This window comes from Capricornis sumatraensis, chromosome 1, assembly GCF_032405125.1.
Source record: "Capricornis sumatraensis isolate serow.1 chromosome 1, serow.2, whole genome shotgun sequence".
NCBI lineage: Eukaryota > Metazoa > Chordata > Mammalia > Artiodactyla > Bovidae > Capricornis > Capricornis sumatraensis.
This window is the reverse complement of record NC_091069.1, coordinates 13,738,458-13,757,289: the sequence shown is the minus strand read 5'-3', so window position 1 is coordinate 13,757,289 and position 18,832 is coordinate 13,738,458. Positions and strand designations below refer to the sequence as shown.

General features: G+C 44.5%; 1 protein-coding gene across 1 annotated transcript; it reads right to left on the bottom strand.

Moving 5' to 3' along the window:
• Positions 1–1,311: 1,311 nt before the first annotated feature.
• NDUFA8 (NADH:ubiquinone oxidoreductase subunit A8) lies at positions 1,312–18,647 on the bottom strand. The gene is made up of 4 exons (XM_068981792.1): positions 18,512–18,647; positions 10,888–11,051; positions 5,620–5,785; positions 1,312–1,597 (listed from the first exon to the last, which is right to left on the bottom strand). The coding sequence occupies exons 1-4, from the start codon at positions 18,560–18,562 to the stop codon at positions 1,460–1,462; spliced, it is 519 nt and encodes a 172-aa protein (XP_068837893.1). The 5' UTR covers positions 18,563–18,647; the 3' UTR covers positions 1,312–1,459.
• Between the last annotated feature and the right edge of the window lie 185 nt (positions 18,648–18,832).

Here is an 18,832-nt window from a genome sequence, read left to right as displayed (position 1 = left end):
ATCTATGGAATGGCATGACACGTGAGAAACTTTCAAAGGGCTCTGGGCATTGAAGGAGTTGACACATGTGGCCACGATGCACAGTGCTCAGAGTATTTGTTATTATTTACACAAGTCCCAGCTTCCTTTGCAGAAAGCAACACATGGTTTGCAGTTATCACATAAACGCATCTGTGGTCATGATGGTGGTGCTTTCCCCACCAAGGCTGACTTCCAACAACTTGGCCTCCAAGAGGTTAATGGGTGTTGCCTTTGCTGTTGTAAAAACATAGGAACCTATTGTTTTTCTTCTTATATTGGAGAATGAGGCAAAAGTGGCTGGCAAGGAGCTTTCGCAGAATGGGTGAGAGCGAGGTTTACATAAAATGCTCCCAACTGTGGGGTCAGGGTGGGGTGGGGGCAGGGGCAAGGCAGATCATGCAGTGCTCGGTGTTCTGCTTCCCAGAGCTCTGCAAATGGGAAAGCAAGGCCTGGGGAGCTGAGACTTACACACAGACACGTGCAATTTAAGGCCATGAACAGAAGATGTAAAGTGACCCCCGGTCAGATGGAGAGGAAACAGCCTAGTCGTGAAAAAGGAATTGAACGACAGGGAAAATAAAGACATTAATACGGCTTTGAACCAAAGAGCTTTTAAAATACTTGTGGCTCTAACCTGCCCAGGAGGTAGATAAGCATGTTCCCTTTAGTTTGTCCTCAAATTCAACCTCTCGTAAGAGGTTAAGAAACACACCCAAGGCTGGAACTGACACTCAGACCTCCCGACTTCCTGGCTTTGGAGCTGGGAGTTCAGCCTCCAACTCCCTTGTCTATCAGGAAAAACATCTGGGTTATAACGCTTGAGGATGGGATATCGAGGGGAAGTGGTGGAAGTTTGGTTCTTTAAGGAACTTTGAGCGAGACTGCAGAAGACCCAGCCAGGCGCCCCGCCCATGGCCTGAGTCACAAGCGCAAATGTTTCTGTGCTTCTTCTATCTTGGACGCTTTCCTTGTATGACCTTCAGGGAACTCTTATTTGTCTGAGACGTTGGATGGGAAGAAACATGGAGAATTCAAAATGTGTGAACACAGACCGGTGCTGAGGCGCTGTCGCAGGTAACAAAGCCTCTCCTTTACACGTTCATTTGTCCGTGATCCCACGAGGCTCCCCTACTGCGCTGGCAGATGCCTACTTAGAGAGAGAGAGCGAGGGAACAGGCAGGACCACAAGGAGAAAAAGCAAGGGGAAGTCATCTTTAAAGGCCAGAAGGTTATAGAAAACATAATAAAATACAACTGTTTCCTTTAAAATTTTTAATGGGCAGGAAATGGTATAGAATAACTGCCAAGTCACATAAATTAACGTTTGGTTAATGTTTGTGATCCCGGAAAAAGCCCTCTATCGGTTGATGCAAACGGCGGGAAAGTTCACTGCCCACTGCCTGGGTGCGTGCCTGGGTGTAGGGTCACGGACCCATCTTCACATGGTCCAGAAAAAGAGGCGGCTGCCATGCCTGGCGGGCTTCAGATCGCCTTCCACCTCAGGGTTGGGCTCTGGCCTTGCTCTTGAGTGATAGGGATTCTCTGGTAAAGGCCGGTCTGTTTTCACTTTGGTGACCTGCAGAGGGAGGAAGAGGAAAAGGGAAACTGAGAGTCAGGTGCAGGAGGTGTGACCACAAACACACCTACTGGTCTCCTCTCTGCCCTGGCGGCCCCAGCCACTCCTCATCTTTGAAGCCCTAGCACATCACACTTCACCCTGAATACACACTGAAGAATGCCTACTTTATGCCACTCCATATGGAAGAAGTTAGGATACAGAAGGGAACAAGATTCACATAGTCCTCACTGCAGGAGCCAGACAGGAGGCCATCCCCGAGTGCTTCCCAGGCAAGTCACAGGGGCGGGGGGGGGGGGGGTGGGAGGAGCAGGACCTCCACCCACCCGCTGTCCTCCAGGGCCCCCAACTATTTCTGAAGGGGGAGTATTTAGCACCATCTTGAAGGATGAGTAGAAACCAATCAGGAAGGCAGAGAGGAAAAGACCTTCCAAGTAAACCAAGAGTACACAGAGAGGGAAGAGGGAGGGAGGCACGGCCTTAGACTAGCCGAAGGACAGGCTGTGCACCTGGTACTGTTGTTGAAGACATTATTCTGGTTCACGCTGACACTCCTCAGAGTCGACCTGCAGCTTCACTGGGGCCACCAGGCCAACAGTGGAAGCACCAGGACTTGAAGCCAGCTCTGCCTGCTCCAGAGTCTGTGCTTTTTACATGTCAAGAGACGCTGGGAGGCAGGGGCCAGATGATGAAGGGCGGTGAACAATATGCAAAGATGTTTGAATTTTAATCCAGTGGCAACAGATATTACTGGAGCAAGGAAGAACTTAATCATGTCTGTAGGCCAGGACAGAGTGTGGAAAAGCTAGCCTGGGGGTGCTGAGCCAAGGTGCCAGGTGAGGGTAGAGCACCGATCTGGCGTCCGAGGGGACAGGAGGATGGAATTTTACACCCACATTAGCCCACAGAAGTCTCCATCAGAATCCCAGCAGAAACTGTTCTCACTGTAAAGATGAGGAAATGGGCCCAGAGAAGCAGAAAGATGGAAGACCACGGTTATTAATGGTCTTGTTATCTAGTGGTCTCCCAAGCTGTCCCATGTGATACGACCAGATCAATCTTCCCAGATGTACAAATTCAAACACCATTTATTGTGAACAGAGCTTTCATGGACACAGTCTCACAATTCTTATTATAATCACCCTCCGAGGTATAATTATCTCCAGTCCACAGAAGAGGAGCAGAGATGCTGGCTTGTCTAAGATCAGAACACTGTAAATGTCAGAGCTACTCCAGGCTTCTGACTACAAGTCCAGAATAGTTTTTCATTTGCTTTTAAAACAGTTTTCTCATCTCTCCGCTATAATTAGAGATCACTAATGGTTCCTTGTTGCTTGACAGAGTATTCCAAATGCCTCCAGCTGGCATTTGAAGCTCCTTTAAGGAATTCAAGATGTCTGTGAAATAAATCTAGAGAAAATAAAAGGGCCCCTTTAAAGGACAAATTACTGTGGAAAGGACAATGAAACAACTTCCTCTTCTGCACCAGACTCAAAACAGAAGGAGCAGAAGCATTCGGTCAAACTAATTACTAGGTAAATGACCTTGGGATTCTGACTGAACTTTCAATTTCCCATCTGTAAACGGGGCCAACAGTAGCTCCCAGGGTTATTAGAATAACACACCTGAAGTGCCTGATGTATGGAGCAGATGCTTCATTAGTTATTTTCAAAATTAACATTATCAGGGCAAAGGAATTACGGGTGAGAGAGCACAATCCTACCTAGGAAAGCCAGAAACTTCAAAGACAGACCCGACACCTGAGCTGAGACTGGATGAGGAATTCACCAGGTGCATGTGGGAGGGCAGGGACCAGGATGCATGAGTGAGCGATGCTGAAGCCAGTTACGACCCTTCTTAGAGACTGAACTGAAGTATAAACAAAGCTGGTAATCTTCTTAATGAAATACACTTTCGGAAAGAATTCAGGTAACAATACTTTTTCTTTGCAAGGTTTTTTGAAAAAGGTTAATACAAAGATTCAGGAATAAATATACTTTCTTAACAGCATGATCTGTAAATTCTCCTTTCATGAGACAGAAATGCGAAAAGGCAGTTTTCTTTATTAGATATAAAAGTTCTACCACTTTCCAACTTAGAATTATCAACTATTCAAAATAACTTGGAAGACTTCCCTGGTGGTTCAGCATATAAGACTCTGAGCTCTCAATGCAGGGAGCCCAGGTCCAATCCCTGGTCAGGGAACTAGATCCTGCGTGCTGTAACCGAAAGATCTTGTGTAATGCAAAGAAGATGGAAGATCCCGTGTGCCAATTCCTAAGACCAGGCATAACCAAAATAAATAAATAATAAATAAAAATAATTATTTCTTAAAAAAATAAATAAAAATAATTTGCTCACTTTGGATCAGAATATATACACTGCTATATATAAAACAGATAACCAACAAGGACCTATTGTATAGCACAGGGAATTATACTCAGTATACAGTAAGAGCATAATGATGAGAATGTGTTTTAAAAATATATATATATATTAATATACACGTATAACTGAATCACTTTACTGTATACCTGAAACACAGCACTGTAAACCAACTGTATTTCAATAAACATTTTTCAAAAATAAAAATAAATAAGTTGTTCACTGCAGCAAAAGAAGGTATCTGAAGGAAAGATTTGCCAGATACCAAAAAAATAAAACTGATAAATCATTCCTCTACTTCTGGCAACAAGCTTAAGACCCAACTATCATCCACAGATACCACACACAAAGGGAAAGTGAAAGTGAAGTCGCTCAGTCGTGTCCGACTCTGCGACTCCATGGACTGTAGCCTACAAGGTTCCTCCGTCCAAGGGATTTCCCAGGCAAGAGTACTGGAGTGGGTTGCCATTTCCTTCTCCAGGGGATCTTCCCAACCCTGGGATCGAACCCGGGTCTCTCGCATTGTAGTCAGACGCTTTACCATCTGAGCCACCAGGGAAGCTCACAGGGAACGTTAATAATTATGGGCCTATGGGTCAACAGTATACTGGGGCTTTACATAACCTCCTTAGCTTAATCCCCACAGAAAAACAGGGACTAATACTGGTCCCATCTTATAACTGTGGCAGGAGAGGAGAGGGCTAGCAATTTGCTCAAGATCCCAGAGCAATTCAGTCATGAATCTAAGATTCAAACCTACGTTCAGTCTCCTTTCAAACCAGTCTTTCCCGCCGTGCCTTGCTACCTATGCTTCCCAGAAGGAATGGAGGAGACGATGCTTAAGAAGCAGGAACAGTCCAGATCACAAAGGGCCACGCGTCTCAGGATACAGAGGGGATGCTCAGTTTTATGAGCAAATAGGAAGCCCCCTTGAAAAGTCTTTTTTTTTTAAAATGGATAGTCATATTTATTTTCCACATAGATCATGCCTATAGTCATCTACCCTGCCCTCCCAGAAGCTCATGTAGCCCAGTTAAGAACACCTGTCCAAGAAGTGAGGACAGTGCGAGGATTTAAAATAATATTCCAGGAGATGCTGATCTAGAGGAACTGAGGACTGGATAAAGGAAGACAGAGGGCTAAGTGAAGAAGACAGATGTTCAGATTTCCTCTATCTCTGAGGCTTCAATAGATGGTGGTGTCACAGCTGAGACAGGAAATAAAGGAGAAAGTAGGAAAACACGCTTTTAAAACTACAGGTGTTACTTAAAAAAAAAAAATCTCAGGTATGCTCCTGAAAAATCAGGCACAGCCTCAAACCCATTTCCCCATAATAACCTCAATGTTTTCAACTGACCGAGCCCCCTTAAACATTTTATCCTCACTTACTCCCTTCTGTTCTTCAGTTAGCTATTAATAATTAAGCAACAAGAAACCCGCTCATGCTGGAAGGTCTATGTAAAGGAGAGTCTCTATTAAGTAAACTCTGGGCTGCGGATGGTCACTCCCTAGCTGAGCTGTCTGGTCAGTCTGGACCTGTCACATCAGACCTGAACTCACAAAAGACCCTTTCTGGACCTCCTCCTGCCTTTCCCCACTCTCAGGGAGAGAAAAAGACCAGCAGGAAATCATGTTACCTTTGACAGCTCCCCCAGGTCCGGCCGCACCCAGCCCAGTTTGTCTAGCACACACTTGTCAAATTGTGCCTGCTGTTTGCGACAGCGACGAAATAGCTGCAGGCCAGAGTAATCGATGCAGGTCCAGTATTCCGTAAAAGGCTCCGCGCAGTGCCGCTTTATCTGCCTGGAAAAGAGGGCTTGTTAGGAGTGTGCATGCGCGCGTGTGTGTGCACGCATGCTCTCAGTCATGTCTGATTCTTTGCGACTTATCGACTGTAGCCTGCCAGGCGCCTCTGTCCATTGGAATTTTCCAGGCAAGAATACTGGAGAGGGTTGCCATTTCCTACTCCTGACCCAGGGATCGAACCAGCATCTCCTGGGTCTCCTGCACTGACAGGCATTACCATTTCCACTGCACCAGCTGGGAAGCCCTTGGGTAGGGGCAGCTCTTTGCAGAACCAGGAAAAACAAAAAAGCGGGGGAAAATCTGATACAGACCTCAAACACACAGCCTTGCTTTCTGAAAGGTATGAGAGTACTCTCACCTCACTTGCAAGGCAACCTGGAGATCCTCAGGTTGAGGACCAATACGTAAAAAAAGATCTGAGGCATATGACCTAATTTCTTTATAGAGCAAAAATAAATGAAAAGAAATGCCAAAAGACTGTCACCTGGGACTTCCCTGGTAGTCTAGTGGCTAAGACTCCATGCTCCCAATGCAGAGGGCCCGGATTCAGAACTAGATCCAACGTGCTGCAGCTAAGACCCAACACAGCTAAATACATTAATAAATACACATTTTTAAAACAAAAAAGGTCTGCTGCTGCTGCTGCTAAGTCGCTTCAGTCATGTCCGACTCTGTGCGACCCCAAAGACGGCAGCCCACCAGGCTCCCCCATCCCTGGGATTCTCTAGGCAAGAATATTGGAGTGAGTCTACGGTGTATATATTTTCCTCAGATAACTCCTCACTAGGGACCTATTTATTCCCCTTAGATCCAATTCTAAAGTTTACCAGCTTTGAAATTTTAGAAGAGAGGGAGGCATATTCAGAGATGTGGGGCTGACAGAAATCAGAAGTGACAACGACAAAGGAGGAGACAGAATTATAAAAAGCAAATTCACAAATTGACAAGGAACTTCTGATCTTGGGGGTCAATCAGTGTAGAGGCAGACCCCTCTCCACACCTCCAAAGCTCAAGGACTTCATTTTATTTGTGCACTGAACAAAAACAGAGATTAATTCTTGTCATTAATAAGAAAGTTAAGCTATATTTGCTCTCTTAAGAAGCAACATAGAATATAATTCACTTTGTGGTCACCAAAAGTGGTTGAAGAAAAAGTAACTTGTGTATAAAAGGGATAAGCCTTAATTATTTTGCAAAATTCCCCTTCTCTTACCATTCAGTGTTGCTAGTCATCAAATAAATGCAAATTCAGGCAAGAATAAAATACTGTTATTTTATGTAAAAGGCTATCTGAGGCAGTGGAAGAAGCGTAGAGTGCCTCCTTCCTCTGTTGGAATAATAATGAAGAACTTACTTGTCATTTTCCAAGAACCTAGCTACAGTGAACACAGTGAATCATATTGAACATAAGAACTTCAGAGGTGGGTGAAGAAAACACAAAAGAAAAACTGGCTTTTCATTCCTGCTCAGTCCCGCTCCTCTAAGGCAACCAATGGGTATCAGTTTCTCACACCCTTCCAGGTATTTTGAGAATAACCTCTGGAAGGGTGACAGGAGGTATAACAGGAAGGAAGAAGGAATGTCGAAGCCTAGGGAGCTTTTCGGGGTTATCTCTAGTCTCACTAACCTAGATTTCTACAGCACACAAAATCGCATCCCGCTAACCTTGACTAAAGGAACTAGGTACTAAAGAGCCTCTTGAAGGCGACAGAGGAGAATGAAAAAGCTGGCTTAAAATTCAACATTCAAAAAACGAAGATCATGGTATCTGATCCCATCACTTCATGGCAAATAGATGGGGAAACAATGGAAACACTGACAGACTATTTACTTGGGCTCCAAAATCACTGTGGACAGTGACTGCGGCCAGGAAATTAAAGGAGCTGCTTGCTCCTTGGAAGAAAAGTAATGACAAATCTAGACAGCATATTAAAAAACAGAGACATTTCTTTGCCTACAAAGGTCCGCAGAGTCAAAGGTATGGTTTTTCCAGTAGTCATGTATGGATGTGAGAGCTGGACAATAAAAAAGGCTGAGTGCTAAAGAACTGATGCCTTCAAACTGTGGTGCTGGAGAAGACTCTTCAGAGTCCTTTGGACAGCAAGATCAAACCAGTCAATCCTAAAGGAAATCAATGTGAAATCAATCCTGAATATTCATTGGAAGGACTGATGCTGAAGCTGAGGCTCCAATACTCTGGCCACTGGATGCGAAGAGCCGACTCAGTGGAAAAGACCCTGATGCTAGGAAAGACTGAAGGCAGGAGGAGAAGGGGATAACAGAGGATGAGATGGTTGGATGGCATCACTGAATAACAGACATGAGTTTGAGCAAGCTCCGGGAGATGATGGACAGGGAAGCCTGGGATGCTGCATGCAGTCCATGGGGTTGCAAAGAGTCAGACACGACTGAGCAACTGAACAAAACCTTGACTTGAGAATCACGCTTTGTAGTGAGCTAGCATGACCAGCTGGAACTTTGGACTCCTCCAACACACTATGGCAAAAGAAGGGCGCAAACCATTACTCTGGTACTGAGGGCTGTGATCTGGACTCTGCTACCCTGGCACCTACATGAACAGACAATTATCTACTAGTTCTTACAGCAGGCAACTTCAGCATCCTGGAAGCCCGTGAAATCCAAACATCTCTCAATTATACATACTTTCTTTGAGTCAAAGGAAAAATGCTTTGCCAAAGTTCTTAGAAAATAAAAAGCTTTCAAATGAATACACATTCTTCCTTATTAGCAATCAAATGAATACAAATTCAAGCAGGACTAAAATACCATTTTGTACCTATCAAATATTTAAATCAAATGCAATGCTGGTGACTCACATCAGGATACAGTGCTGAGTACAGCACAGACTGACCCAACTTCAAAAGACAGGGCAACTGTAATTCAAGAGCCATAAATCACGTACAAAGCCTTTTAAAGAACAATTTCATTGCTGGGAAATGTATGCTAATGAATTAATCAAAAAATGAAAATGGTCTCTACACAAATGTAACCACTGCAGATTTATCCAAAACAATCAAAAACAGAAATCAACAATGATGTTTAGTAACAAGAATCATGAGATACATTATGACTGGTTTATCTACCAGTGGAATATTAGACAGCCATTAAAAATGATTATCACAAAGAGGGAGAAACTTGAAAGAATGTTTCCAATAGTTTCAAGAGAAAAATGAATATTTTGAATGAATACACACACTATGACTTTTAAGTACAAAAATATCTCTGCATGTGGACAAAGACAGCAAAAGCAAGAAAGAAGGAAAACAGCTATTGTGTGAACAGCTCTTACGTCACTGTAGGGGACATCTGTTCATTTGTCTAGTCAGCAGTTATTCCCCATTCTTCTAGAACATCCTTCAAATTCTCCCTTGGGGAACAACCACTCCCTATGGCTTGGCAATGTGATTCAGGTGAGTCTAAGTCTACTCCCCACTTATGGCAAGGCCTGACCAGTCACAGTATTTCATCTCTCAAAACCTAACTGATTCAGAGACACATACATGAAGTCGACCAGCCAGGACAATGAGATTCAGTTCCAGAAACCTCAGCTCATGCTACTAGGGGGCACTCCATCTGGGTCTGTTAAGTAAGGAGCCAGAAGCTTAGAGTGGCTGGAGGCCACTTCTGGTACAGCAAGGCAAGTCTCTTTGAAAATGAGTTTGATAGAGAAAAGCAGAACTAAGAAACTGAGGGGAGAAGAGGTGAAGCAAAAAGACACCAAGTAGTTATGAAATTATTTAAGCCCTTGGATCCAGCCCTGCCTGATGCCAATCCTATTTCTGGACTTTGCACTTACATGAGTCAATTCCCTGTGAATTCAGTTTCTGCCCCCTTGAGTTTTGACTAATATGGTTATTAAAACCTTTTTCTACAATTACAATTTGGACTTTTTCTACTTACAGTACTAAGCATAGTGGCCTATCTAAACATTTGACTTTAAACACACCTTCCTTTCCATCATAACTGTGTGTCCTGCAGTAATGATAACAAACTAGTGAATGGCTGACAGCTAGCAAGCACTGTTCTAAGTTGCTTTTATGAGCCTTTTCAAATTTCTCACAACAATCTTATATGACAGGTATTACTCTATTTTGGAAATTGTGATTCACAGAGATTAAAGAACGTGCCAGTATTCACAACAGACAAGACATGGAAAATAACCTACATGCCCATCAATAACTGAACAGACAAAGAAGGTGTGAGGGGGTGTACGCAATGGACTCCTGCACGCTAAGTGGCGCCAGTCGTGTCCGACTCTTTGCGACACCGTGGACTGCAGCCCATCAGGCTCCTCTGTCCATGGGATTCTCCAAGCAAGACCACTGGAGTGGGTTGCCATGCCCTCCTCCAGGGGATCTTCCTGACCCAGGGATCGAACCTGCGTCCCTTACATCTCCTGCATTGGCAGGCGGGTTCTTTACCACTAGTGCTACCTGGGAACCCTGTACAATGGAATCCAACTCAGCCATAAGAGAGAACGAAATAATGCCATTTGCAATAACACAGACAGACCTAGAGATTAAACTAAGTGATGTCAGACAGACAGAGACAAATACAGTATGATATCACTTATCTGCAGGACCTAAAATACAGCACAAACACACACGTCTATGAAACAGACTCACAGATACAGAAATGCAAATTACTATGTATGGGATGGACAAAAAGCAAGGTACTACTGCACGGCACAGGGAACTACAGTCAGTATTCTGTGATAAAACTATAACGGAAAAGACTATTTAAAAAAAGAACACATGTAACTGAATCACCACGTTGTACAGCAGGAATCAGTAACATTGTATAATGCCACACTAACAGTGTCAATCAACTCAACTTCAAACAAATTAAAAAAGGAAAAGAACAAACTGAGCCACAAGGGAAGCCAAATAATAAAACCACATAACGAAAGTATCATTTATTGTCAGCTTTACAGTGGTCTATCTGATTGCAGTCTTCTATTTCCTAGCAGAATTAGTCAGTAACATTATCCTTCCACTTAACTTAGCTGGACATTCACCAAGAAGATAACACACACCTTGAGGATTCAGCCCACCAGCACTTAGGTGAAAAGATCCTACCTGAAGAACTCCAGGGCACACTGGTTGACAAGCTTGCCTTCCTCTAAACACCGCCGGGGGTCCTTCTCTTCCCACCGGCATAGCATGAACTCCTTGTTGGGCTTGTCGCACTGAGCTCCGTAGTGATGGGCCGCAGCTTTCAGCACAGACGAACTGACTTTCACCTGGGGAGAGGGACAGGGAAGAGGGACCACAGATTCGTGACCAGAACACCAGGTCCTCAGCCTCTCCTTGACATCATCAAGACAGAGGGAACAGGAAGGTAGTCTTGTTCTGACTTGGCCCAGAAAACTAAAGACAGGGACTCCCGTAAGAATCCCTTAGGATCCACGGTGCTTCCAAGACCACAGAGCTCTTTCATGTGTGTGACTTTCACACCTTCGTAATAATCTCATCAGGCTGATATCACCAACTCCCACTTTAGACATAAGGGAACGGCAGCCCCAAGAGAATCCTTAGATCTTTGTGAGACAGAAAGTGGAACTCTGAAGGGAGATGGAGGCTTTGGGGATGTAAGGGGAGGAACCAACCCTGAGGAGCGTGGATGAGTCTGCTTTCCAGGAATAACAGTGGAAAGACATGTAAAATTTCCAGAAGACGACAGAATCACAGAAGATTAGAGACCAGAAGGGACCAGTAAGAGCCTATAGTCCAGCAAGTTATTAAGAATAAAGTACTGCATTTGTGAACTTTGTGAAGTTCAGAGTGTATTCAAGGCAACCATCCCTACAACTACGCCAGCCTCACTCACTCATAGCCCAGCAGTTTCTCGAGAAGCACAAGAGTAGCCCAGCCAGCTCACCATACAGCCCAGAGCCTGTCTAGCAGCTGCTGCAACAGGGGTCCTGCTGGCCTCTTTTCCGGTACCAGTACCACGGCAGTTTTAATTACTGTTTGTTGTCTGGGAAGACCATCCTCCTCACCAGCCCTCTTTTCAAAACTGGTCCAGCTGTTCTTACAGACGAACACCCCTCCACTGATAGTTTGCATTGCAATAGTGCTAAGTCTAGTTATATATCAAATTAGAATGGAAAGGGCACTTTTACAATACTGGGTCTCTGCTCACATGTTATCTCCCCAGAGAGTCTCTCCCTGATCATCTTAGATAAGCCAGCACCTATGGTCACTCGATCTGTGACCACTGGAACGTAAGCTCCAAGAGGGCAGGGGTTTTGTTTTCAACACAAGTCCACTACTGTAAAGATGTCCATTCTCCCTAAATTCTAATTAAGGTGATATTTACCATGGTCCACCAATCACCCAAAACAGTGCTGAGCACAAGGAGCTGTCACAAATGAGAACAAGACGGGGTAAAACGAGGCATTAAATACTTGGCTTGTGATGGCAGCTGGGGAACGAGAGCAGAAAGAGAAATTGGAGGAAGGGGGCAGGTTTTTTCTAGCCGTGGGAAGGAAACCCCTGACACAGAGGCCTGGAGAGGATGGGATGGAGAGACTGGGTTTGTGTGGCTGAAGGAGGAAGTAGACCAGGAGTTGGGAGATGAGGCTGGTGCAGCCAAGGGGCTGGTCGTGTAGAGGGCGCTCTGAGGGTACTGCTGGCTTTTATATCTGGTGCACAGCACTCACCCCAGACAGGCAGCAAGGGATGTAACAGTTACAGGAGAGGTTAAGACTATCTGGGCGAGGCCTTCTCATCCAGAACATTATCAGTATGTCTCTCCAGTTAGCTCATTCTCACTTCCCTCGGTTAGAATTAGTTTCCCATACAGGAATCTTGCATGTTTCTGATTTATTTCTTAATGTTCTCATATTTTGGATACTCTCTAGATAGGCTCTATTTCCCTTACATTTTCAAGTTAGTTATTGCTAGTCTGTACACTGCGTCTTCTCTACAGCCATACTTCACTAAGTCTCGTCAGTTCTGATAGGAAACTCCAGAGTGATTAACAGAAAACCTTTCATGTACAAGTAAAAACTGCCTCCCTTCCGCTCTGGTGTGCTTAGTCACTCAGTCGTGTCCAACTCTTTGCAACCCCAGGGACTGTAGCCCACCAGGCTCCTCTGTCCATGGGGATTCTCCAGGCCAAGAATACTGGAGTGGGTTGCCATGCCCTCCTCCAGGGGATCTTCCTGTCCCAGGGACTGAACTCAGGTCTCCCACATTGTAGGCAGACTCTTTACCATCTGAAACCCCAGGGAAGCCCTCCTCTCTGATACTTACTTGTTTACCTTCTTCTCCTTTCCTCTCTTAATGCTCTTACCAGAAGTTCCAGGATGACACAAACAGCAATGATGGCAGGCAGCAATGATGGCAGGCTTCCCTGCTTTGTTCCCAACTTTAAGGTAGTTTGGTACGATAAGGGCTGTTGGTGTCTGGGATATACTTGCCTACACGTTCCTCATTAGGGAAGTTTCTTTCTAATCATAACTGGCTTTGCTTCACTGCTGATTCCTCCACCAGGAAAGACTGAAATTTTCAGGTTTCTTTTTCATTAATCTATAAATGTCATGAACAGCATTAACAGAGTTTCTAAAACTGATCCAGTGTACTCGAGTAAAATCTAGTCTGTCCTCATGCATTATGCCTTAAGATACCACTGGATTTGATTTGTAAATATCAAGAATTTTTGCATGAGAATAATTTTATAGTATTATTTATAATAAAATTTTTATTATTTAATTTTTTTTACAAATTTCACATAGCCTTAGGTTAAGTTGTTATTATTTTTAATAAGACCAAAGGCAAGAAAAGGTGAAAAGATAATTCATCTAAACACTACAGGAAGAGAATAAAGCTACGGTTGTGACTACTATTACATGGGCTTTCCTGGTTGCTCAGACGGTAAGGACTTCGCCTGCAATGCAGGAGACCTGAGTTTGACCCCTGGGTTGGGAAGACCCCCTGGAGAAGAGAAAGGCGACCCACTCCAGTATTCTTGCCTGGAGAATTCCATGAACAGAGGAGTCTGGCAGGCTACAGTCTATGAGGTCCAAGAGTTGGACACGACTGAGCGAGCAACTACCACTACACTAATATTACAACTGTTAAAATTAGCAAAGCAAAGGTGAATTTAGGATGGAAGTGAAATTTTCCATGACAATTCTAATAAGTTCATTTACACACCTGGTAAAATTTTGCGTTCCAGTTTTTGGTAATAGTTTATTTCAGTTAGTTGAGTGGTACATGCTTGCTTGTTGTATTACCTACAGAGAGCCGGGAGACTAAAAATCAAGACAATCTATTTTTAAAGCCTAATATATTTTTTAAAATTAAGTTAGCTGTATTGATTTCCTTGTTGAATGCCTTAGAACATCTTTAAACGGCTGATTTAATTACTCCGATGCTTCCACAGCTATCATGCCACCAAAAGTCTACAGCTTTCCTTGCCTTACTTGCTTGCAAATGTCTTACCCCAATCTAGGTATGCCTGTGCTGTTGAGCACGTAACAGATGCCCTGTTGCAGGGAAATCAAGGCTGAGAACTCACTGAACTTATTTCCCGAGGAAGAGCAGGCATGCGCTCAAGACGGCGCAGCACGTCAGTGCCAAGCACAGAGCTGGCACGAGAGACTGTGACCTCCCATCACGCGGCTTGCCGCTGCATCGCCACCACGGATGTCGCCAACAGCCCTCACCTGCTTCTTCACTAAGACCGATTTGAGTTCCAGCAGAAACCACATCCCCGCACAGCTGCTTACCGTGAATACCCTCTCAGATCCATTCAGCTCCCTTTGTCTCTAAAGAACACAGAATTTCAACGCCCTTCTTTATCTGTCCCCATAACAGCCTCACTGCACACCAGGTTTATACAGTGTGCAGGTGTGGAAAGGGGGGCAGGAAAAGTCTCACAATCTACAAGCAATCTTCTAGTCCTAGTCTCTCTTCCTTACACCCAATCGGCACCCCCCCCCTTTTTCTTTTTTGGAGTACTTAATTTATACCAGGCTTTGTATTTTGCTTAATTTACATAAAATGGAGGATGACAGTACTCAGCCGATGAAACTGTTGTGAGGCTTAAGCGAGTCAATACACATAAACATATTATGAAGTGCCTAGCACATAGAAGTGCATCGTAAGCAAGTTCAGTTCAGCCGCTTAGCCGTGCCCGACTCTTTGCGACCCCATGGACTGCAGCACGCCAGGCTTCCCTGTCCTTCACTAACTCCCAGAGCTTGATCAAACTCATGTCCATCGAGCTGGTGATGCCAACTGTTAATCCTCTGTTGTCCCCTTCTCCTCCTGCCTTCAATCTTGCCCAGCATCAGGGTCTTTTCCAATGAGTTAGTTCTTCAGATCAGGTGGACAAAGTATTGGAGTTTCAGCTTCAGCATCAGTCATTCCAATGAATTCTTGGGACTAATTTCCTGTAGGATTGACTGGCTGGATCTCCTTGTAGTCCAAGGAGCTCACAAGAGTCTTCTCCAGCACCACAGTTCAAAAGCATGAATTCTTCAGCACTCAGCTTTCTTTATGGTCCAACTCTCACATCTATACATGACTACTGGAAAAACCATAGCTTTGACCAGATGGACCTTTGAAGGGAAAGTAATGTCTCTGCTTTTTAATATGGTATCTAGGTTGGTCATAGCTTTTCTTCCAAGGAGCAAACATCTTTTAATTTCATGGCTGCAGTTACCATCTGCAGTGATTTTGGAGCCCCCAGAAATAAAGTCTCTCACTGTTTCCATTGTTCCCCCATCTATTTGCCATGAAGTGATGGGACTGGATACCATGATCTTAGTTTTCTAAATGTTGTGTTTTAAGCCAACTTTTTCACTCTCCTCCTTCACTTTCATCAAGAGGCTCTTGCCACCTTCTTTGCTTTCTGCCATAAGGGTGGTGTCAGCTGCATATCCGAGGTTATGGATATTTCTCCTGGAGATTTTGATTCCATCTTATGTTTCATCCAGCCTGGCATTTAGCATGATGTACTCTGCATGTAAGCAGGATGACAATATACAGCCTTGACATCCTCCTTTCCCAACTGGAACCAGTCTGCTGTTCCATGTCCAGTTCTAACTGTTGCTTCTTGACCTGCATCGATTTCTCAGGAGACATCATAAATACTGGCCATTATTTTTATTCAAAATGGTCAATGTGTCCAAAGAGTTTCCTGCACAAAGCTTCTGACTAGTCTTCCATAGGCATGTGTCATTAACCCCAAGGTCAATGGGGTCCAAAATAGGTTTAACTTGCTTCTCAAACCCACTGCTTCTGGCTCCCTCAGTCCTACTGTCAGGGTGCAAATCTGACATTGATTCCTCAACCTTTCCTGCCTCTGCTATCTAAGTCATTGCTAAGTCTGAGCAATCCTAGATAAACATGTTCTTTCCTCTCTGTAGCATAGTTGCCAATCATATTGGGGTCAATAATATCTTCCTCAGTTATTTCAACAGCCACCAAGACTGGTTCCCTTGCTCTTCTTATTCCTCTCTTTCAATCATTCTTCATAGAACTGCTGTCCTAAAAGACAATTCTTATGTTGCTCTGCTATTAAATCTGCGACAAAACCCTTGAAGGATTCATGCTTAACAACAGACTAAAGCCTAAGTTTCTTACAAGGTATTCAAAGCTTTCTGGATCCCAACTATCCTTCTGCCTTCTCAACACACCAGACTTCAAAAAAGTACTGGCTGTTCTCTAGCACCTGGAACTCACTGTTCCCAGACCTGTCTTTTGATCCCACCTGCTTACCTTTCAGATCCTGTCTCATTTAGAAAGCTCTTCTCTCCATCTCTGCCTAGAAATACCATCCTGCAAATGCCATTTAACCAAGTTTCACATTATGCCCAAGAAGTGCTTTCTGTTCCCCTCATTGCCTCGGAGGATTAGACAGCTGGAAGCACTTCATTTCACAAATAAAATAACTGTGTCTGTAAACAAGAAAACTGACTAAACAAGGTAACCAAATGGCTAGGCCTAGAATTTAAATACAACTTCAAATCCTCTCTTTTCTATTTTTATTTTTGGCCCTGCCTTCCAGCAGGTGGGATCTCAGTTCCCCAACCAAGGATGGAACCCATGACCCTTGTAGCTGAAGTGCAGAGTTCTAACCACTGGACCACCAAGAAGTCCTCTACTCTTTTCTTAAATCATATTTGCCCTCATCCATAGCATTTAATCATATTTTGTCCTGTATTTTAGTTATTTATGCAATTATCTGTTTCTCAATTCAACTGTGTGAACTCTAATGGCAAATTTATTCCAGAAATAGAATGCGTCCAAGAAGCAGAACCTCAGATGACTGTTGAACCAAATTAGAGTGCCAATGAAAAAAACAGCAATTCAAAGTCTTAACCCAGCTTCACAGTGGGGTAAGAAACAAACGGAGTGCTGGCAGTACCCACTCCCCACCTTTTGGTAAATGTCACTTTATTAAAAGTCTCCAAACACAGCTAAAAATCCTTTCATCCAGGGAAAATAATAGTTGCCACTCTCACGGGCATAGAGGATGAAATGAAGTAATCTAGGTAAAATACTCAATATTGGACCTGTGATATAATTTTTGGCATGTAATTTTTCATCTTCCTCTTTCTTCTCCAATGTAGCCTGATTATCCAGTCCTGCTCTGACACTTCCTCGCCTTAAAATCTTCCACAGCTCCCCATCACCTCACCGACGGGATTCAAAGTCCAAATTGCTCAGTCTGGCCCTGTGAAAGTCGCTACCCAGCCCTATCTCAGCCCCAGGTACCTCTCCAGGCTTAGTCATTGTTGCTTTCCACCAAGAGTCACATCAAACAGCAAAACACAAAATTCTGCTAAGCTTTCTCGATTTTCTGAGCTTTTGCCCCTAATGGTCATTTTAAAGTATGGCTTTAAAATTCAAAACTGGGTTCATATTGTAGCTCTCCGGTGTGAGGTGTGACCATGGGCAAATCACTTCTCTCAGGACCGTATCTGTAACATGGAGAGATCAATTATATCCTCAGCTGGCTGGGAGGAGTCTATGAATTCATGTCTGTTGTTAGCATCCTGCCTGAGTCTAGTGTTTGCTATAATTAGTATTATCAGTCTTCACTTCTCATAGCTCTAACTACACTATACTGTAACTGTACTGTCTGTTTCCCTATTAGATTATAAACTCTATGAGGTCAGGGTCTATCTCATTTTCCAGTGTATGTGCATGTGGCAATTATTCAAATGACAGCTCTTGAGTAAATGAATGCTTTAATTGATCTTTTACCAAACACTTTCCCAGGATGTTAGTAAATTCGCTCTCCAATACTATTTAATTTTTCTGCGGCTTTTGAGCTCCATCCACTCCAATGCACTCTGCAGCGACAATGCTACTTTAAAGTGACTGTCTCTCTCCCTCGACTGTGAGAACCTGGGGCTGTACACTCACTTCGCAAAGACGTTTGAGTACTAAGTGACATGAAGTAAAAGGAGCCTGGTTGGTGCTTAATAAGAAATACCACTATTATTCACGTAAAGGAGAAGCAGGTTGCTGCCGGGAAGCGGAGAGTTCTCGAGCTATTGAAGGATGGGTTTCCCCGAGCTGACGAGGGGACGTCCGAGGGTCAACCTGTGTACATGTTGAGGGCATTGGGTTGGGATGGGGGGTCCGGGGCCCAGGGTCCGCTGAGTGCAAGCCCGGCTGGGCCTAGGCCCGGGAAGCTACAGCCCTGTGCCCCGCTTGCCCTCCTCCGGACGAGTCTCACCTCCTGCACTTTCAGATCCTCCAGAGAGGGCAGCTCCACTATCCCCGGCATGATGGCTGTAGCCGCGACCCCGAGGAGGTGCCCGCTGCCGCGTCTCCCCCGTCTCCTTGAACTCCCCTTCCGACCGCCGAGGCCACTTAGCGCCTGCGCATGCGCAGCGGTGGCGGCACGCAGGCGCACAGCTTTGCCCAACCACAAGCCAAGGAGCCTGCGCAAAGCCGGGAAGTTCCCGGTCCATGTGGGTGGGGCTTCTTCTCGGCCCCGCCCATCCATACTGGTTGTCATGGTGAGGCAGGATGCGCTGAGACTCAGGTGTCCCAA